The following is a 14,733-nucleotide window of genomic DNA, read 5'->3' as shown; positions in this document are numbered from 1 at the left end:
TCTCCAAACTTACATTCTCAAATACTACCATTTTTACTACATTGTTTTTTGCAAATCATCTTCCCAAAGCATATTTTTACTGTAATGGATATGCACAATTTATAAGGATACTTCATACAGATGTATAATACAGACTTCACTGCAAAATCCACTGATGTGCAAATTTCAAAAGAATGCTAAATTTCCATGTATGTTGGTTGAAAAATATAAAATTACGTACATTAATTCAAGTGCAATTTTTCCCATCTCTGTTTACCCCCCCCTTCTCTCTTTCCTCCTTCGAGCAGTCAACAAAACTGACATCAGAAGCAAAAAATGCTAATAGCATTTCATCAGACAAGTAACAGATGATCAGGGAACATGTGTTTGTTAACACACATTAAAACATCCCATGAAGGAAGCAAAATCTTTGAGGTTACAAAACTCTACTATTTGTAGTCTTTTTATTTCTTCCTTCCTATCAAAATCAGAGGATTAGAAAGAAAGAAAGAAAAGGAGAACTATATCATTGGCAAAGGAGACAGGGATTAATACAATGACAAAACTACTCCTAAAAATAATGGAGACAAACTTTTCATTTTTATCTAATAGTCTTCAAAGTAGGTTGATGCCATATTGTTGATATCAGTTGAGATATTCCCTCTTTCATTAAAATATGGACAAAATTACTGCATTTTTTTGCAAAAAAATGTAGATTGTTGCTAGTGGTTTTGGAGAAATGCAATCCAAAATACAAATTCACAAAAATGAAGAGAAATAAACCAAATCAAGCAGAATTCCTGCCACCAAATTGGCAGACCAAACCCAAAAGTATGCACCTCAAAATTCAATATTCAGTGAACAGCACAAGGCCTTATACTGTTATGCAAGCATTTGAAACTTCCTTTCACTATAGTACCCATAGAGTGGGAAACATGCCATCACTATTTTTAACAAACTTGGCATTATCTCAGGATTCCACTTAAAGATTGCCAAAAGTTGCAGCAAAGTTCAATTACTGGGGAAATTTTCTCCCACAGCTAACTCTGAATGATTTAATAAATCATTTTCCGTGTTGCCTCTTGTTTACCTCAGATGCAAGACAGTTGAAGAAGTAAAGCTAAGAGGAAAATATTTGAACTTTGTTGTTACAGAGAATTAATCCTGATGTGTTAAAATCTTTTTTTTTTTAGTACTGGCCCCATCTAGTTCTCCATTTCTTCTATTGTTTTTCCATCAACATCATCATTCTAGTTATCTTAACCTTTGATTCGCACCAAACACAAATGCTGTATGGGATTGATATATCGTTTTAGTCATTACTATTTTTGTTAGCTTAGGTCCCATTAGTCATGTTTCAACTAGAACTATTTTAATCAGCAGGAGTTAGATTGCTGCTGCTCTACTGCAGTCAAAAGTAAAGATAGCCTCTCTCAAGTTGAAACACTATGTAATTCTAGTGAAGTCTTATCGTGAAGAAAGAGAAGGAATCAAAGAACTATACAGTTATGCAATGACCATCAAAACCTCCTGTACAATAAAAAGTTAGCAATGAAAGTAATCCCATTGAATTGATTGAATGTAATGGATTCTCAATGTAGACAATGATATATATTGATCTGCACCCAGTCTACACATATAAGACCATTGGATTCAGAATTACAGTGTGTCAACGAGTGCAATCCTTTTGCTTGCTATTTCCCACACACACATACACAAATATGGTCAAGTCAACATAGATATTTGTTTGTTTGTTTTATTTGTAAAATTTATTGGCTGTCCATCTTACCAGAGGGTAACTCTGGGCGAGCTACAATCTTAAAATTAAAATGACACTAGTAATCAGTAATTTAAGCAAAGTATGTAGGATCATAGATCTTAAACTAAAATTACTCCTATCAAACTATAGCAACATATTCTATATTACTAACAAGAGATTAATACAAAATCCCATACTATAAAGTGAGATAATCCCTAACTATTCTGCTTTTAAATAGTTAGACTATGTTTTTAGGGTAGCTATCCATTAACTAATTTCATTATTTCATAATCAAGAGAAAAATGTTTTTCCTTGGTGAATTCGGTTCATGAAGAATGAATCATTTCTATCACACAGATAAAGAACTGAAAGCAATAATAGGCAAATCTATCTGGACTTAGCCACAAATGCAAAATCTACAGCCAAACAGATTTGGTCAAGTTACTCTGAAATCTTTAATCTATAAACCATAGGCATGGTGGAAATAAACCATATCACTTACATACACAACTCTTTTATTGGTGGTGAACATTTTTTTTAAAGGACATTTAAGAATCTGTGCAAATTTTCATCTGGGCTTTATAAATTGATGGGAAATTAGAACAAAGGAATATGCAATCAACAACAACAACCAACCAAAGTAAAATTGACAGTTTGCCAATGTATGATAGCAACCTTAGAAGAAAATGTCTAACAATATTTGATAACAAACCTGCAATAAAAAGCCTGAAATAAATTTTTCATTATCACTGAAACCTAGTAACTGTATTTCCTATATTGAAAATGGATTCCCTGAATCTGTTAAAGGTAACAACATCTGTAAATGTTGTTATTTGTAAAGGCAAATATCCAAAGTCAGCTACCCTGAGTACTGAAGATAAATTATCAGTCAAAGGCTTAGGATCTGGCTGAGCTTTTTATAGACCAAACAGCTGTCCCCAGAATTCACTGGGATATTAAAATCTTTGAACACCAATTATATCAGCCATCTCTCTTCTTACTAGATTACAACGTGACAAAAACAAGAAAAACAAGTTCACTGCTGAATCCTTGCCAAATCTTCGTTCCCTACTTTGCATTTAAGTCAGTTTAGTAAATATATTTCAGTATAAGGAGAAGTGTTGACAGGTTTTTTTCCACTTAGAAAACAAAATAACATGGAAATTACTCCAGCTGTTTTATAACAAATATGGTCACTTGTTGAAAGGTATAACAAGAATGGGGGAGTTTATGGCCTTCCAGATAATACTGGAATTACCACCTAGCTAACAACTTTTGCCAACATGGGCAATGGATAATATCAACCCTTCCTTGCTAGGAAACAGGTTTCACAATATTATCAGGATTATTAAATTAGAACACAATCTTGAAAGCTTGGCTGTGTCTTCCCTACCCTCCCTCTTATATACCAGGGTATTAGGATGAGACAATCTGAGCCTTTTTCTAGTACTTTCTCTGTTTCCTGCTTTTAAAACATGCTTCTGTTTTGTAACCATTTCTCAATGATTTCTCCAAGGTCATCTCCATGGCCCAATCTCTACAAGTAGGAATGTGAAAAAGATTGCTTGAAATCTAGAAAGACTTTTAATGAAAAGAAGGACGAGGGGGTGACATGATAGTAGTGTTCCAATATCTCAAGGGTTGTCAGAAAGAAGAGGGAGTCAAGCTATTCTCCAAAGCACCTGAGGACAGGACAAGAAGCAATGGATGGAAACTAATCAAGGAGAGAAGCAACCTAGAAGTAAGGATAAATTACCTTGACAGCTAGAACAATTACCTCCAGAGGTTGTGAATGCTCCAACACTGGAAGTTTTTAAGAAGAGACTGGAAAACCATTTGTCTGAAATGGTACAGAGTTTCCTGCCTGGGCAGGTGGTTGGACTAGAAGACCTCCAAGGTCCCTTCCAACTCTGTTATTCTGTTATTCTGACTTAGTTTCCCCGGGCATTACTTAATAAATTTGCTGGGATAGGTTGGTTCACCTCGTAGCTCTAAGAGTAAAGTATGAAGTGGAAAATGAAGCTTGGACATAATAGAACAGGGTGTCACCAAGCATCATTATAAAACTTTCTCCAGCCTAATGCATTTCACATAGGTTAAATTTAACTGCTCTGGTTTCTTATGATCTTAGCCAATGAGCATGCTTATTCAGAGATTGTGGAAACAGAATATATCTGGTAGCCATAAGGTTAGTAAAGGTTATTACAACTTCATTTCACTTTGCGAAGTCAGGAAGCATTGACTTTTTAATGCCTAATTACTGCTTTGAAGTTGATACCTGCTCACCAACTGATCCCTTGGGCCAGATCCAACTGTTTGAAGAATATAATTTTTCAGAGGTCAGAATGCCTGCATATTGGCTCATTACAAGAGGGATAAAGGGCGTCAGTTCCTGGGAGACAAAATATCTGGCAAGGTGTCATTGTATTAAAGAAGTCAGGCCATCTGTTGGCCCACCAACAGGGAAAATGAACATGATATTATGTTTCCTCAAAGCAGATTCTGCCAACTCATAGAAATCCCATTAGGATATGCCCCAAATGATTTGTGTCATTTATTCTACATTGTGTTTTTAAAATTCACATTCATCTGTCTTTTCTGACCAAGGATTTTCTGTACTCTGAAGGACAGAATTAGTTCATCCTTCCCCCTTTCTGGGTTTACAAATTACACAATCCACAGAATTACATAATTCTGTGTGCAAATTATACTATCCACAGAAATCAAATTGTAAACTTTCTCAGGATTATTTCATTCCTAAACTGCAGATTGTGGGGCAGAAGCAATTAACATCCTAAAATGTTCTCCCTGGGAAAATCCAAAATACTTCTGCACATAGAAAAGTAGTACCTATTTCTGTCTTTGATTATCTATTGGTTTTCATTATTCTTTTTAAGTAATCCATAAGGACAGCATTTGTTGTTGAGTGAGGCTACCTTCTTGCTTTCCATGTGTAAGGAGTTGTTCATTTGTTTTTGTGGAAACATCTATAGTTCGGAGCCTTCCCTCCATCCGTTTAGTGAAAAGTTAAATTTTATTTTGTAGGTTTCTGCTAGAAATAAGAACATTGATGTCTATGGAGATTCTCAGTCATCCAGGTCATAACTGTCTCAAATATGCTTTTTCAAAAGGCAACTGGACTTTCTTTGGTTTTCCTTGAAGACATTTCACTTCTCATCTAAGAAGGTTCATTGGTTCTGGTAGGATGGTGGGTGAGATGGAAGGTTTAGTACTGACAGGTATTCTGTGAGACAAGACATTGATCTAACTATTGAAAGCAGGGGTGTCAAGTCTTTCTGAATATATTAGAGGCATGACAAAAATTATCCCCTAGGATAAAATGATTAACTGATTCACAAAATAGTTACTGTGGTAAGCATTACTAGTCACAGTAGACCCATTTTTAAGAAGACAATTCATTGAGTTTCCTCCCAACCACTTTCTGTATCCTGTTTTTCCAAAATTCCTCAACTCTCCAATTTTATCTTGCGTTTTTTAGGGGGTAATGCTAATCAAATAGCATATACCCACCCATGGTTTTATTTTCTAAGGATGCTCCATGTGACATCTAACCATTTTTCTAAAAGGAAGACAACATTAGGGGTTTGTGGTTCATTTTTTGATATGCCTGTTTCTCCCATTTTATATATAAAGTGTCAATTTTAAAAAGAGAAGCAGAACAACAATCTCAACTGAATATTCTTGGTAACAATGCAACAACTTTTGGAAAGGGTTTGATTTTATGCATGGATTTGGCATATTAATCTGATGTTCAGAAGTTCTTTTCGTATTGAACAATATGAGTTTTTGAAAACAGGACTACCTTGTGCTATTTCAGTTAAATAACATCTAACCCTTACATTTCCACATACTCAATATTCTGTCTAAATGGCAGGCTTAGACTTATTTGCAAAATCTATCTAGCAATCAGAGTACACAATGCTGAAAAAAATAACAAATAACTTAACACTGGCACATAGGCATAACCTAGTTTAGTTTAATTCAATGAATATAATATTAAGTAATACCTGTTGAAGGATACACTAGAATTATGTAAATACACAATCCTGAGATTCAATCTCAAAATGAAGTTGATTCAAAATGTTGAATCAAATATTTTTACATTGAATTAGACAATTTGGATGAGAGTCTACGTGTACAGAAATATCTGTTCCCAAAATATTTTGGAAAGATAAAGCTATTCAATTGGAATGTCCAAATGAAATTGAGTTAATGTTCTGAATTGGTTTCAATCAGACATCTTTGGCGTGATGATTATTCACACAGGACTTCTGACTAAAAGATTATAATCTTAGTTTATAGTTCGGAATAAGAGAAACCATCTGACCAATTAATAAAAATGTATCAGGAAAAAGCCAAGAGAGAAACAGAAGAATTGTCCAAAGTGTAACTGGTGTAGCAACTAAACAGATCGTTATAAAGGACAATATTGATTGGATGAAATTTCTCAAATATAATCCAATTACAATACTTAAACAGCTGATCATCTGAAATAAGCATTTTCCCTAATGTTTGTAACCTCCAGGTTACAATAATCACTCTCTCTTATTGATGGTGGTGAAAATGGCTTCTGGAACAAACCTTAATGATATCAAATGTTGCCTCAAGATGAGATGAGTGGCATATAAATCTAATAAATAAAATAACACATGTGTGCTGACTTCATAATCACCATAATCCTGCATGTGCATATATGACACAGGTATGCAAGTCATGGCATTTATGTGATAGTATTATGTCACTACTGACATATACTTAATATACTTATTATATATTAATATACTTAGACATAAGACATACTGTTTATTTACCCGTGTAGTATGCCTGTATTATTTTATTTATTTATTTATTTATTTTGTCAAACAATTATTAGATAACAGGTATAAGTATAAACATGGTTATAAATACATGAAATGGATATGAATAAGAAAAAGAAAGAAACAATAGGACATGGATGCTAGGTACGTTTTGGTGCGCTTATGCACGTCCCCTAACCTTAATTAATTACTGTTACCCTTCTCATCTTTTCTACTACTATTACTGGTATCACCGTTATGATTACTATTACTTTGTCATTTTGTATGCATAGTGCATCGGAGACAAATTCCTTGTGTGTCTAATCACACCTGGCCAAATAAAGCATTCTCTTCTACAGTACTTGTCTCTGCCTTGCTGAAGACGTTCAAGGATGGTGAGAGTTTTAGTCCATAGCGCATAAATGATGCCACTTTGGAGAATGCTGCATTAATCTTGTTTTATAAGATGCAAATCATCCAAAGTGCTCTCCTTGTTTTTCAAAGATGTAATCAAAATGTTTGATACACCTGTCAGCTTAGTCTTTACTTACAGGAAAGTAGCATGGCACTGTTATTAAGGGAAGGGATTGCAGCTTGCTAATCTTGCATTAAGAACAAAAACCATTTTGTTCAAAAACCGAAACCATTTTTTTCTGATCAAAGTTACTTTACCTCTAGCTATCTTCCCTACCCACCCACCCACCCATCCCTGCTAGAGAATCTGAAAGACTGCCTTGGCTCTGTGCCGTTTTGCTTTCCACATTATAATTACTTCCACAAGAGAATGCCTTCCTCTTCTTTCAGTGCTGGAGTTAGAAGCTGCCCTTGAGCACTCAATGCAAAAATCCAGGCAGAAACTAAGATAATATAACAGCATTTTAAAAGGGTTTTTTTGGTGCGGGGAGGGATCTGGCACATAGAAGACCATACTTTGCTCAGGTGAAAACCCAAGTTTTGCTCCTACGATTCAGGGTAAAAATTTCCAGATTGCATGGCTAATAAACATCTAATATCTTGGTGTTGACCATCATGCAACATGCTAGTTAAATATAAAACTATTTTCTATTGTGGAAGCCACCAACTTTTTGGGTATCAGGGACCACTTCCATGGAGAGAGGTTTTTCCGCAGAATGGGGAGGGTGTTTCACATGCTGCCTGCATCCCACAGATGGGGCTTCGCTTGTTTGCGTGGCCTGGTTTCTGGCATGCCATGGCCCAGTCCATGGTTCTATTGCATTTCAAGTTTCTAATACTGCATATCTGCATATATTTCTCTTTCTGTGATATACCCACACTTGTCACATATGCCACTGAGTACATAATTTCATGTAAACTTTTAATTGTTAGAGATGACTGTTTGCGCCAAGGGAGGGGGTCAAATGATCATAAGTCTTGAGTCCTTTCACACCTGAAAGAGATCTATGTCCTGGCCACCTTGAATGGCTTTATTCCCACTCATTTCTCTTGACCGTTAGTAAGTCAGATTTTTGTAGAGAGCTTAAGCTTGCATTAAATCTTTAAACTCATTTGAACTGCCTGGGTCTCTTGATTTCCCTGATGTTTGACAATAATATGTTTTGGAATTAGTCCTCCTCGTACATAAACCATGCTTTGTGACAAATTGCTGGATTAATGCAATATACTTAACTTGGTTACTGAATTAATACATTTTTTCTGCCTTTACGAACATAAAATCATGAATTAACTAAACACTTTGGGCTCACACACCATACTAAGCCTCAAAAAAACTTGCCAAGCCTAAATGCAGTCACTAGGATTTTGACCAATTTAAGCATATCATTAAACCATGAATGGTCACGGTGAACCACCTCTTTTATGATTCTGCTATTTTACAATAGTATTTTTCTGTTCTAGTCTTGTTTTAACAGAGTTATTAAAGAGATTGCCTGAAGGCTTTTGCATAAAGCTGGGTAAGAAATCTTGGACAGATACATAACAAAATAAATAAGTAGTGGGATTTGAAAAAATGTTTAAAACTTACTCTGATGCAAAAGGTAACATCCAGTTGATGACTCCAAGACAGCAGGGGATCTGTTCTCCAAACTGTCTTCATTGATTTCCCATCTGTTTCTGGACCCTATTAAGAATGATAATTTTACTCATTAAATCCCTAATTCAGCCACCTGAGTTTTTCCAGACGTTGCTGAACAGCAACTCCTTAAATTCCACTGTCTCTTACCAAGTTCTTGAAATATTACTTCTTGGCTGTTTAGTAAGGGAAAGCAATCCAGCATTTTAAGACCTAGATGAAATTAATACACCATTTTTCTGTTTATTTTGGCAAGCTACCAGGAACCAATTTCCATGAGTTTCATAGAAAGAAACTGATTAAGAAGTCCGGTTTGTAAAGCATAGAATGGAAAGAGGAAAATGGGTTTGAGTAACTGCAGATGTTCCTTAGAATCTTTTTAAAAGGGGAAGTGAAATTAGGAAGGATTATTAAATTCCATTAGCAGCTCTCTAAAGTCTCCTATATGCTGATTTAAACTTGAAGCAAAGAGGCTTTGGGAATATCATCGTACAATGCTGAATTTTACCATTAATGTTCAAACTGAATAGTCAATTAACCTGCATGGGGGGAGGACCCTTTAAAAGCTGCATTACAGAAGGCCTCTTAACTTTGCATTTAGTTTAATTATTATAATGTTAACCGCTTTTCTTGAAGAAACCAATGTAAGTAGGTATTATCTCAGTTTCTGAATCCTGAAGTTGCTTTCCACCTTTAACAACTTCAGACCAGCTGACCTATCTAAACCCCGGTCATTCTGTTTTTCCCCTCCCCCTTTTTATTCACTTTAAACTAGTAAAAAGTCTAATAATTCAGCTACTGATTTCAATATCAGCCCTGTGTATTTGTGATACGAAGAGCCTTTAAAGCTCCGCGTTGAGCAAAATCATTACCATGCTAGATCTATATGGCATCTTCTGCTGTGCTCTGCAAGTATATTGCTGTGCTTGTAATATAATAATGTTTGATCAATATTATTCTAAGTCCACAATGTAGGACACATCTGTGAATGATCCAGAAGGCCATTTTAATATCTTTTTCTCCAGTCTGATGGGCTGCTACGGGTACGTCCGCGTTCAGGTGGACCCATAGCTTACATTATGGCTGGCTGGGAAAACTGCAAAATCCATCCGAGATGGCTCCGCCTACCACACCCCACCCCACCCCGCCCCTCCCAGGAGTCTCCACACTTTTTTTTTTTGGATGCGAGGTAAGTGCAGTGCCCACACAGAGCCTCAGGGAGGGGGGGGAAATGGGCCTCTCAGAAGTTTCAGAAGTCCAGAAACGGGTCCGTTTCCAGCCTCTGGAGGGCCTCCGAAGCCCAGGGAGGCAGTTTTCACCCTCCCAGAACCTCGGGAATGCAAAAACAGCCCCGCCATGGTGCAGGAGCAAACTCGGCTACGCCCACCATGGCCTCACCCACCCAGCAACCAGCAGAGAACCCAATGCTGAAATTTTTGAACCCCACCCATGAGGAGGAAGAGGCATGAGAGTCAGGATCAGCATTAAGGCAACCTGAGAGTTCCGAGGGGGAAGAGGGAATGGAGCTGGGACAAAGAAAGACAGAGGCAGAGTCTGGGCCATCCATCAGCCCTCAGATGGAGAATCAACAGCCCTCAGGTCTGGAGGTTAATGAAGAAGAGGAATAGCTGGGTCCAGTGCCTGACGCATGGATGCACAGAAAGCAGAGGGGAGGACAGAGCAGTGGAAATCTATGGGCTGATCCTTGGGATGGAAGAGCCACTGCCACTAGCGAAGCCCCACCCTAGCTCTGGGGATAAAAGGCAGGGGGCAGAGATGAATAACGTGGCAGACAACTATTCATCTTCCGGCCAGATGGCCTTGTTAGCCTGCGTCGAGAGAGAAACTTTTTGCCAGGGCTGCCAGCACTCCTAATAAAGGAATCTTTTGAGTTCACATCAGAGGGTTTTGTCGTGTTTGGGGAGATGGGTCAGAACAGTACCAATCATTTATTGCAGGACAAGACCTGGGAATTAGTGGCCATGTTTCTCCTCACACCAGTGTCTCAACATAAGCAATCTTAGCCAGGTTGATTAGTGCCATACTGCTTCATATTCTCCCTTCCACCAGCAGCCCAATGGGTCACCTACAAAGTGATCTTCCATCACCGCCATCCCCATTTCACAGATCAGATATTGCAGATGATTCATGCAATCGGGCAGGAGCTCAGAAAAAGCACAACCTGCCTGTGATGGGTAGGAAGAAGATAAGCAGGACGTATACCATATACTTGATCTAAAATTATCTCCAGCCAATTCAGCTTCTTTTGAACTCATGTTTTCCTTCTCTTGGCTGTTCTGCTGATAGATGTGTTGATTCATTGCACAGGGAAGGCTGCACATTGGGTGGATTTTAAAGGGAAATAATCCTCCGAAATAAGGGTTGTATCTACAACACAATATCATGTGGGTTTGCTCATAAATGATTCCCATATATTCAAGGGCTTATTATCAGGTAGTGCTTTTTAGTATTGTTGCCTAAGACTTCTAAAGGATGCCTTGACTACTAAAGTAGAATGATGTTTGCTTTGTAATACTGGTACGTGTAGTGTACAATGAGCATGAGTGAGGCATGACAGGCTCTGCAGCCAAAGTTTGCAATGAGGATGGTTTCTACTTCACTTGGATCAAGCTTAATTATGGGCAACCAAGGCATAATGATTATCTATACCTAGTTCCCTGATCCTAGGTAATCTCATTAAATAAGGCTATGTGCATTTTGCTTTTATGCATGGGCCACTATATGAATAATTGGCACCGCATCTAAACAAATAAAAATAAAACAGAATAAAATTCAGACTGAATTTCAGCCTTTCAGAATTCTATGGATTTTCGCATTTCAACCTCTCCCGGCAAAATAAATAGGGACTTAAAACATTTAGCTGGGCTTTTTCTTATATTATGTTCTGAAATAGTTTTTCAGTTCCAATAGAAGAGAATATCTGTAACTCATGGTTGAACCATGGAGTCCTTGGTGGTCTCTGAGCTTAGTTATTTTCTGGCAGATGTTTCATTACCCAACTAAATAACAACATCACTGTACACTACACAACTAGATAAGACACAGTGCACGCTGATGATGTTACATAATCAGGTAATTAAATGTTTGCAACCAAACGACCAAGTGCAGAGAGCACCAAGGATTCCACATACATTTTCTTGCCCAGAGATTATCTCAATTACGATGATTCATAATTAAAATTTTTGAAAAAAGTATTCCCTTCCTTTGATTTCTTACCCCTTGATCCTCTGAAGTTGCTTTTTTATAAATCCACTAAAATTCTGTTTTGCTTTTGTTTCCATTTCAGGTTCTTTCTTTCCTGACAGCAAGCCCTCTGAAACCATTTTTAAAATTGCCTTTTGGCTTGGGTATCTAAACAGCTGCATCAACCCCATCATTTACCCTTGTTCGAGTCAAGAGTTTAAAAAAGCATTCCAAAATGTCCTAAGAGCCCAGTGTCTCCGCAAGAGGTATTCCTCCAACAAATACTCCCTGAGCTTCACCCTCAATCACCCAAGCAACCATGTTGCTGAAGCTTCCAAAGATATTGTCCGTATACCTGTTGGCTCTGGAGAACACTTCTATAAGATTTCCAAATCAGATGGTGTGTGTGAATGGAAACTTTTTTCAGCCATGCAAAGCATGTCAACCAAGAGCAACGCTCTGAAAGAAAGGTCCAGCTGTTCTACGGCCAAAGTGAAGAGTAAAGGTTTCCTGAGAGAGTGCTGCTGTGCAAACACATCAGGAGAAAACCCAAAGGACCAGCAAATACCCACCATTAAAATACATACTGTCTCCATCAGTGAAAATGGAGAAGATGTTTAAAGACCTTCCATCATTTTGATGGGAGTTCTACAGGTTTACAGTGTGTTTTCATGGTTTTCTGTGCTGGCGGGTTGAACACAAAAGCTCTGCATCTTCAATGGGTCACAACAGGAGAGCAAATGAAGTTCAGATCAGGTCAACCTCTGTAGAGATGGAAACCATGAGAAGGCTTCCATCCATGCTATCCCATTGGATTCTATGGGAAGTAGAATGGGGGTCCCTGTGGGGCTGGATGCCTTCGAATTATTCAGATTTCATTTCTTATTCTTTTAAAGGTTTCATTGTATCCTGTTATTTTAATTCAAATTATCTAGCATTTCTTTTTATAATTATCAGCGGCGTAAAAACATTCTTGTAATATATCCTACAATAGAGAACCATTAATATATGTTCTAGCTTTCATTGCAAGTGCTTTTTTTTTTTTAGTTGTCAGCTTTTTTATTGTGGAATAACTCTGTATTGTGAAGATAAATTTGACAAGGCTGCAGTGTAAGCTAATAGAGAAATTTGAGAGGGAGGGATATGACATGAAGGTTCTTAACTTGACCCTTACCTTTTTATTAATGGAATGATTGTGGTCCTGTGAAATTGTGAGTACCATAAAGACTCAATTGATGCAATGGGAGCTTATATCTAAGCCACGACTCCAATTTTTACTTTTTAATATTTGAAGGTAACTGTCTTTCCCCAATAGGATTAGCTATACTGCTGAGTTGTATTGACTTAATGCCAATTTAATTTATGCCTTCCCATCACGAATGCTGAGAATTATAATACATTTTGAGTGTTCAAATTTTTCTTTTTCTAGTCTATTTCTTAGACTCGATAAAGTAACTTTGGGAAAAGAGGATTGCTATTAAATTTGTTAATATTTGTAGTATAGCTAGGGCACAGGGCTTTCTTTCAATTGACTTTAGCTAAATTAAATTGCTTTTCTTGAGATTACCAAACCATAAATCAATCCTCTACAAATTGGATGAAAACATTCATCTGTCAGTTACTTATTTTCAATGAGATATTTTCTTCATGAGTATAGGAATGTTTCTTTCTCGTTAATCCAGATTATTTGAATTTAGCTATAGTTCTAAACCAACCAGGAAATTATGGCAATGCAAAGTTCTGAATGTTTTCAGTTTATGAATGGACCCCAGTACAATAAAACCTCATTGTCTTCTACTCATTTCAGCATTGGAAAATTATCCTCATACATAAAGAGTTATGTATAATATTCCTCAACACTCAGATTAATGAGAAATCCTCAATTTATGTGAAACTCTTGGCAGGCTCATGTATTTATATTTCACACATTGTCTCCTGGCAAATCAAGTGATGAGTGAACAGGTAATGGGACCATTAGTAACTAAAACAGAGTGAATTGGATCTAGGCAAATTTAATAACAGACTACATTCAGATACTACATTAAGCCATGCAGTGGGGTGTTTTGGCTTCAACTTAAGGTGTTGCTTAAACCCAGACATGGCTTAGGGAATTATATGAGCCTAGACATATACATACATAAAAAGGGGGATTTATTTTAACCATTACTAACTTGGGAGCAACATGTTTTGATGGGAAGAAACAAAAAATAACACAGCAATTCTTACCAGCAGTCTAAAACAATAATATATAGTTCAGAATAACAGAGTTTGAAGGACATGAGAGGTCTTCTAGTCCAACCCCCTACTCAAGCAAGAGATCCAATATCCTTCCAGACAAGTGACTGTCCAGACTCTTCTTAAAAGCTTCCAACTTCTAAAGGCAAGCATTTCCACTAGATATAGTAATTGTTCCCATTGTTAGGTAGTTTCTCCTTGTTCTAAGTTGGTTCTCTCCTTGATTAGGATATTTCTGGATTCTTAGAACTTTAGGACAATATAACAAATGACACAGGATTGCAAAATGCAATCCAAATTAATCTAAATCCAGCCAAACTATTTTTAATGAAATTATTCAGACTGCCACGATTATTCAAGGAAAAATAAAGCATAGATGAATTGTCCTATGTGTGTTATCTGTGTACATGCAAGATTGAGGCTGTTGTGTCCTATTATTTGGGATTGCTAAATCATTATTTTGTGTGTGTGGTGACATCAATTTATTATCGATTAATGTTAATCCAAGATCCAAGGAAGTCAAAGAATGTTCTCATTTCTCAGCAATTTTCTATTGCTGTAGTGTCAAAGGATTTCACAGAATGACTTACCCAAAATAATCACAAGTGTAATAGGAATTAGCTTGCTGTCCTTTCTGCTACAGCCTCATGCTCCAGTTCTGCTCTAGGTTATACACCAACTCTCAAGAG

At 37.0% G+C, this 14,733-nt stretch overlaps 1 protein-coding gene across 4 annotated transcripts in view; it reads left to right on the top strand.

The window, feature by feature from the left end:
• The window catches only part of ADRA1A (adrenoceptor alpha 1A), a 37,547-nt gene extending 23,117 nt beyond the window's left edge, over window positions 1-14,430 (top strand). For all 4 annotated transcript variants that reach the window (XM_087969949.1, XM_087969950.1, XM_087969952.1 and 1 more), the window contains one exon: window positions 11,913-14,430. In XM_087969949.1, coding sequence (XP_087826075.1) covers window positions 11,913-12,430 — 518 coding nt within the window. In that variant the 3' untranslated portion in view covers window positions 12,431-14,430. The remainder of the gene's footprint in view (window positions 1-11,912) is intronic.
• Window positions 14,431-14,733: the final 303 nt, after the last annotated feature.

Source organism: Notechis scutatus, chromosome 7 (assembly GCF_049901735.1).
Source record: "Notechis scutatus isolate UNSWTSFEM ecotype Mainland chromosome 7, rNotScu1.2, whole genome shotgun sequence".
Classification (NCBI taxonomy): Eukaryota; Metazoa; Chordata; class Lepidosauria; order Squamata; family Elapidae; genus Notechis; species Notechis scutatus.
The sequence above is the reverse complement of the archived record's forward strand: the minus strand, read 5'-3'. Positions and strand labels throughout refer to the sequence as shown.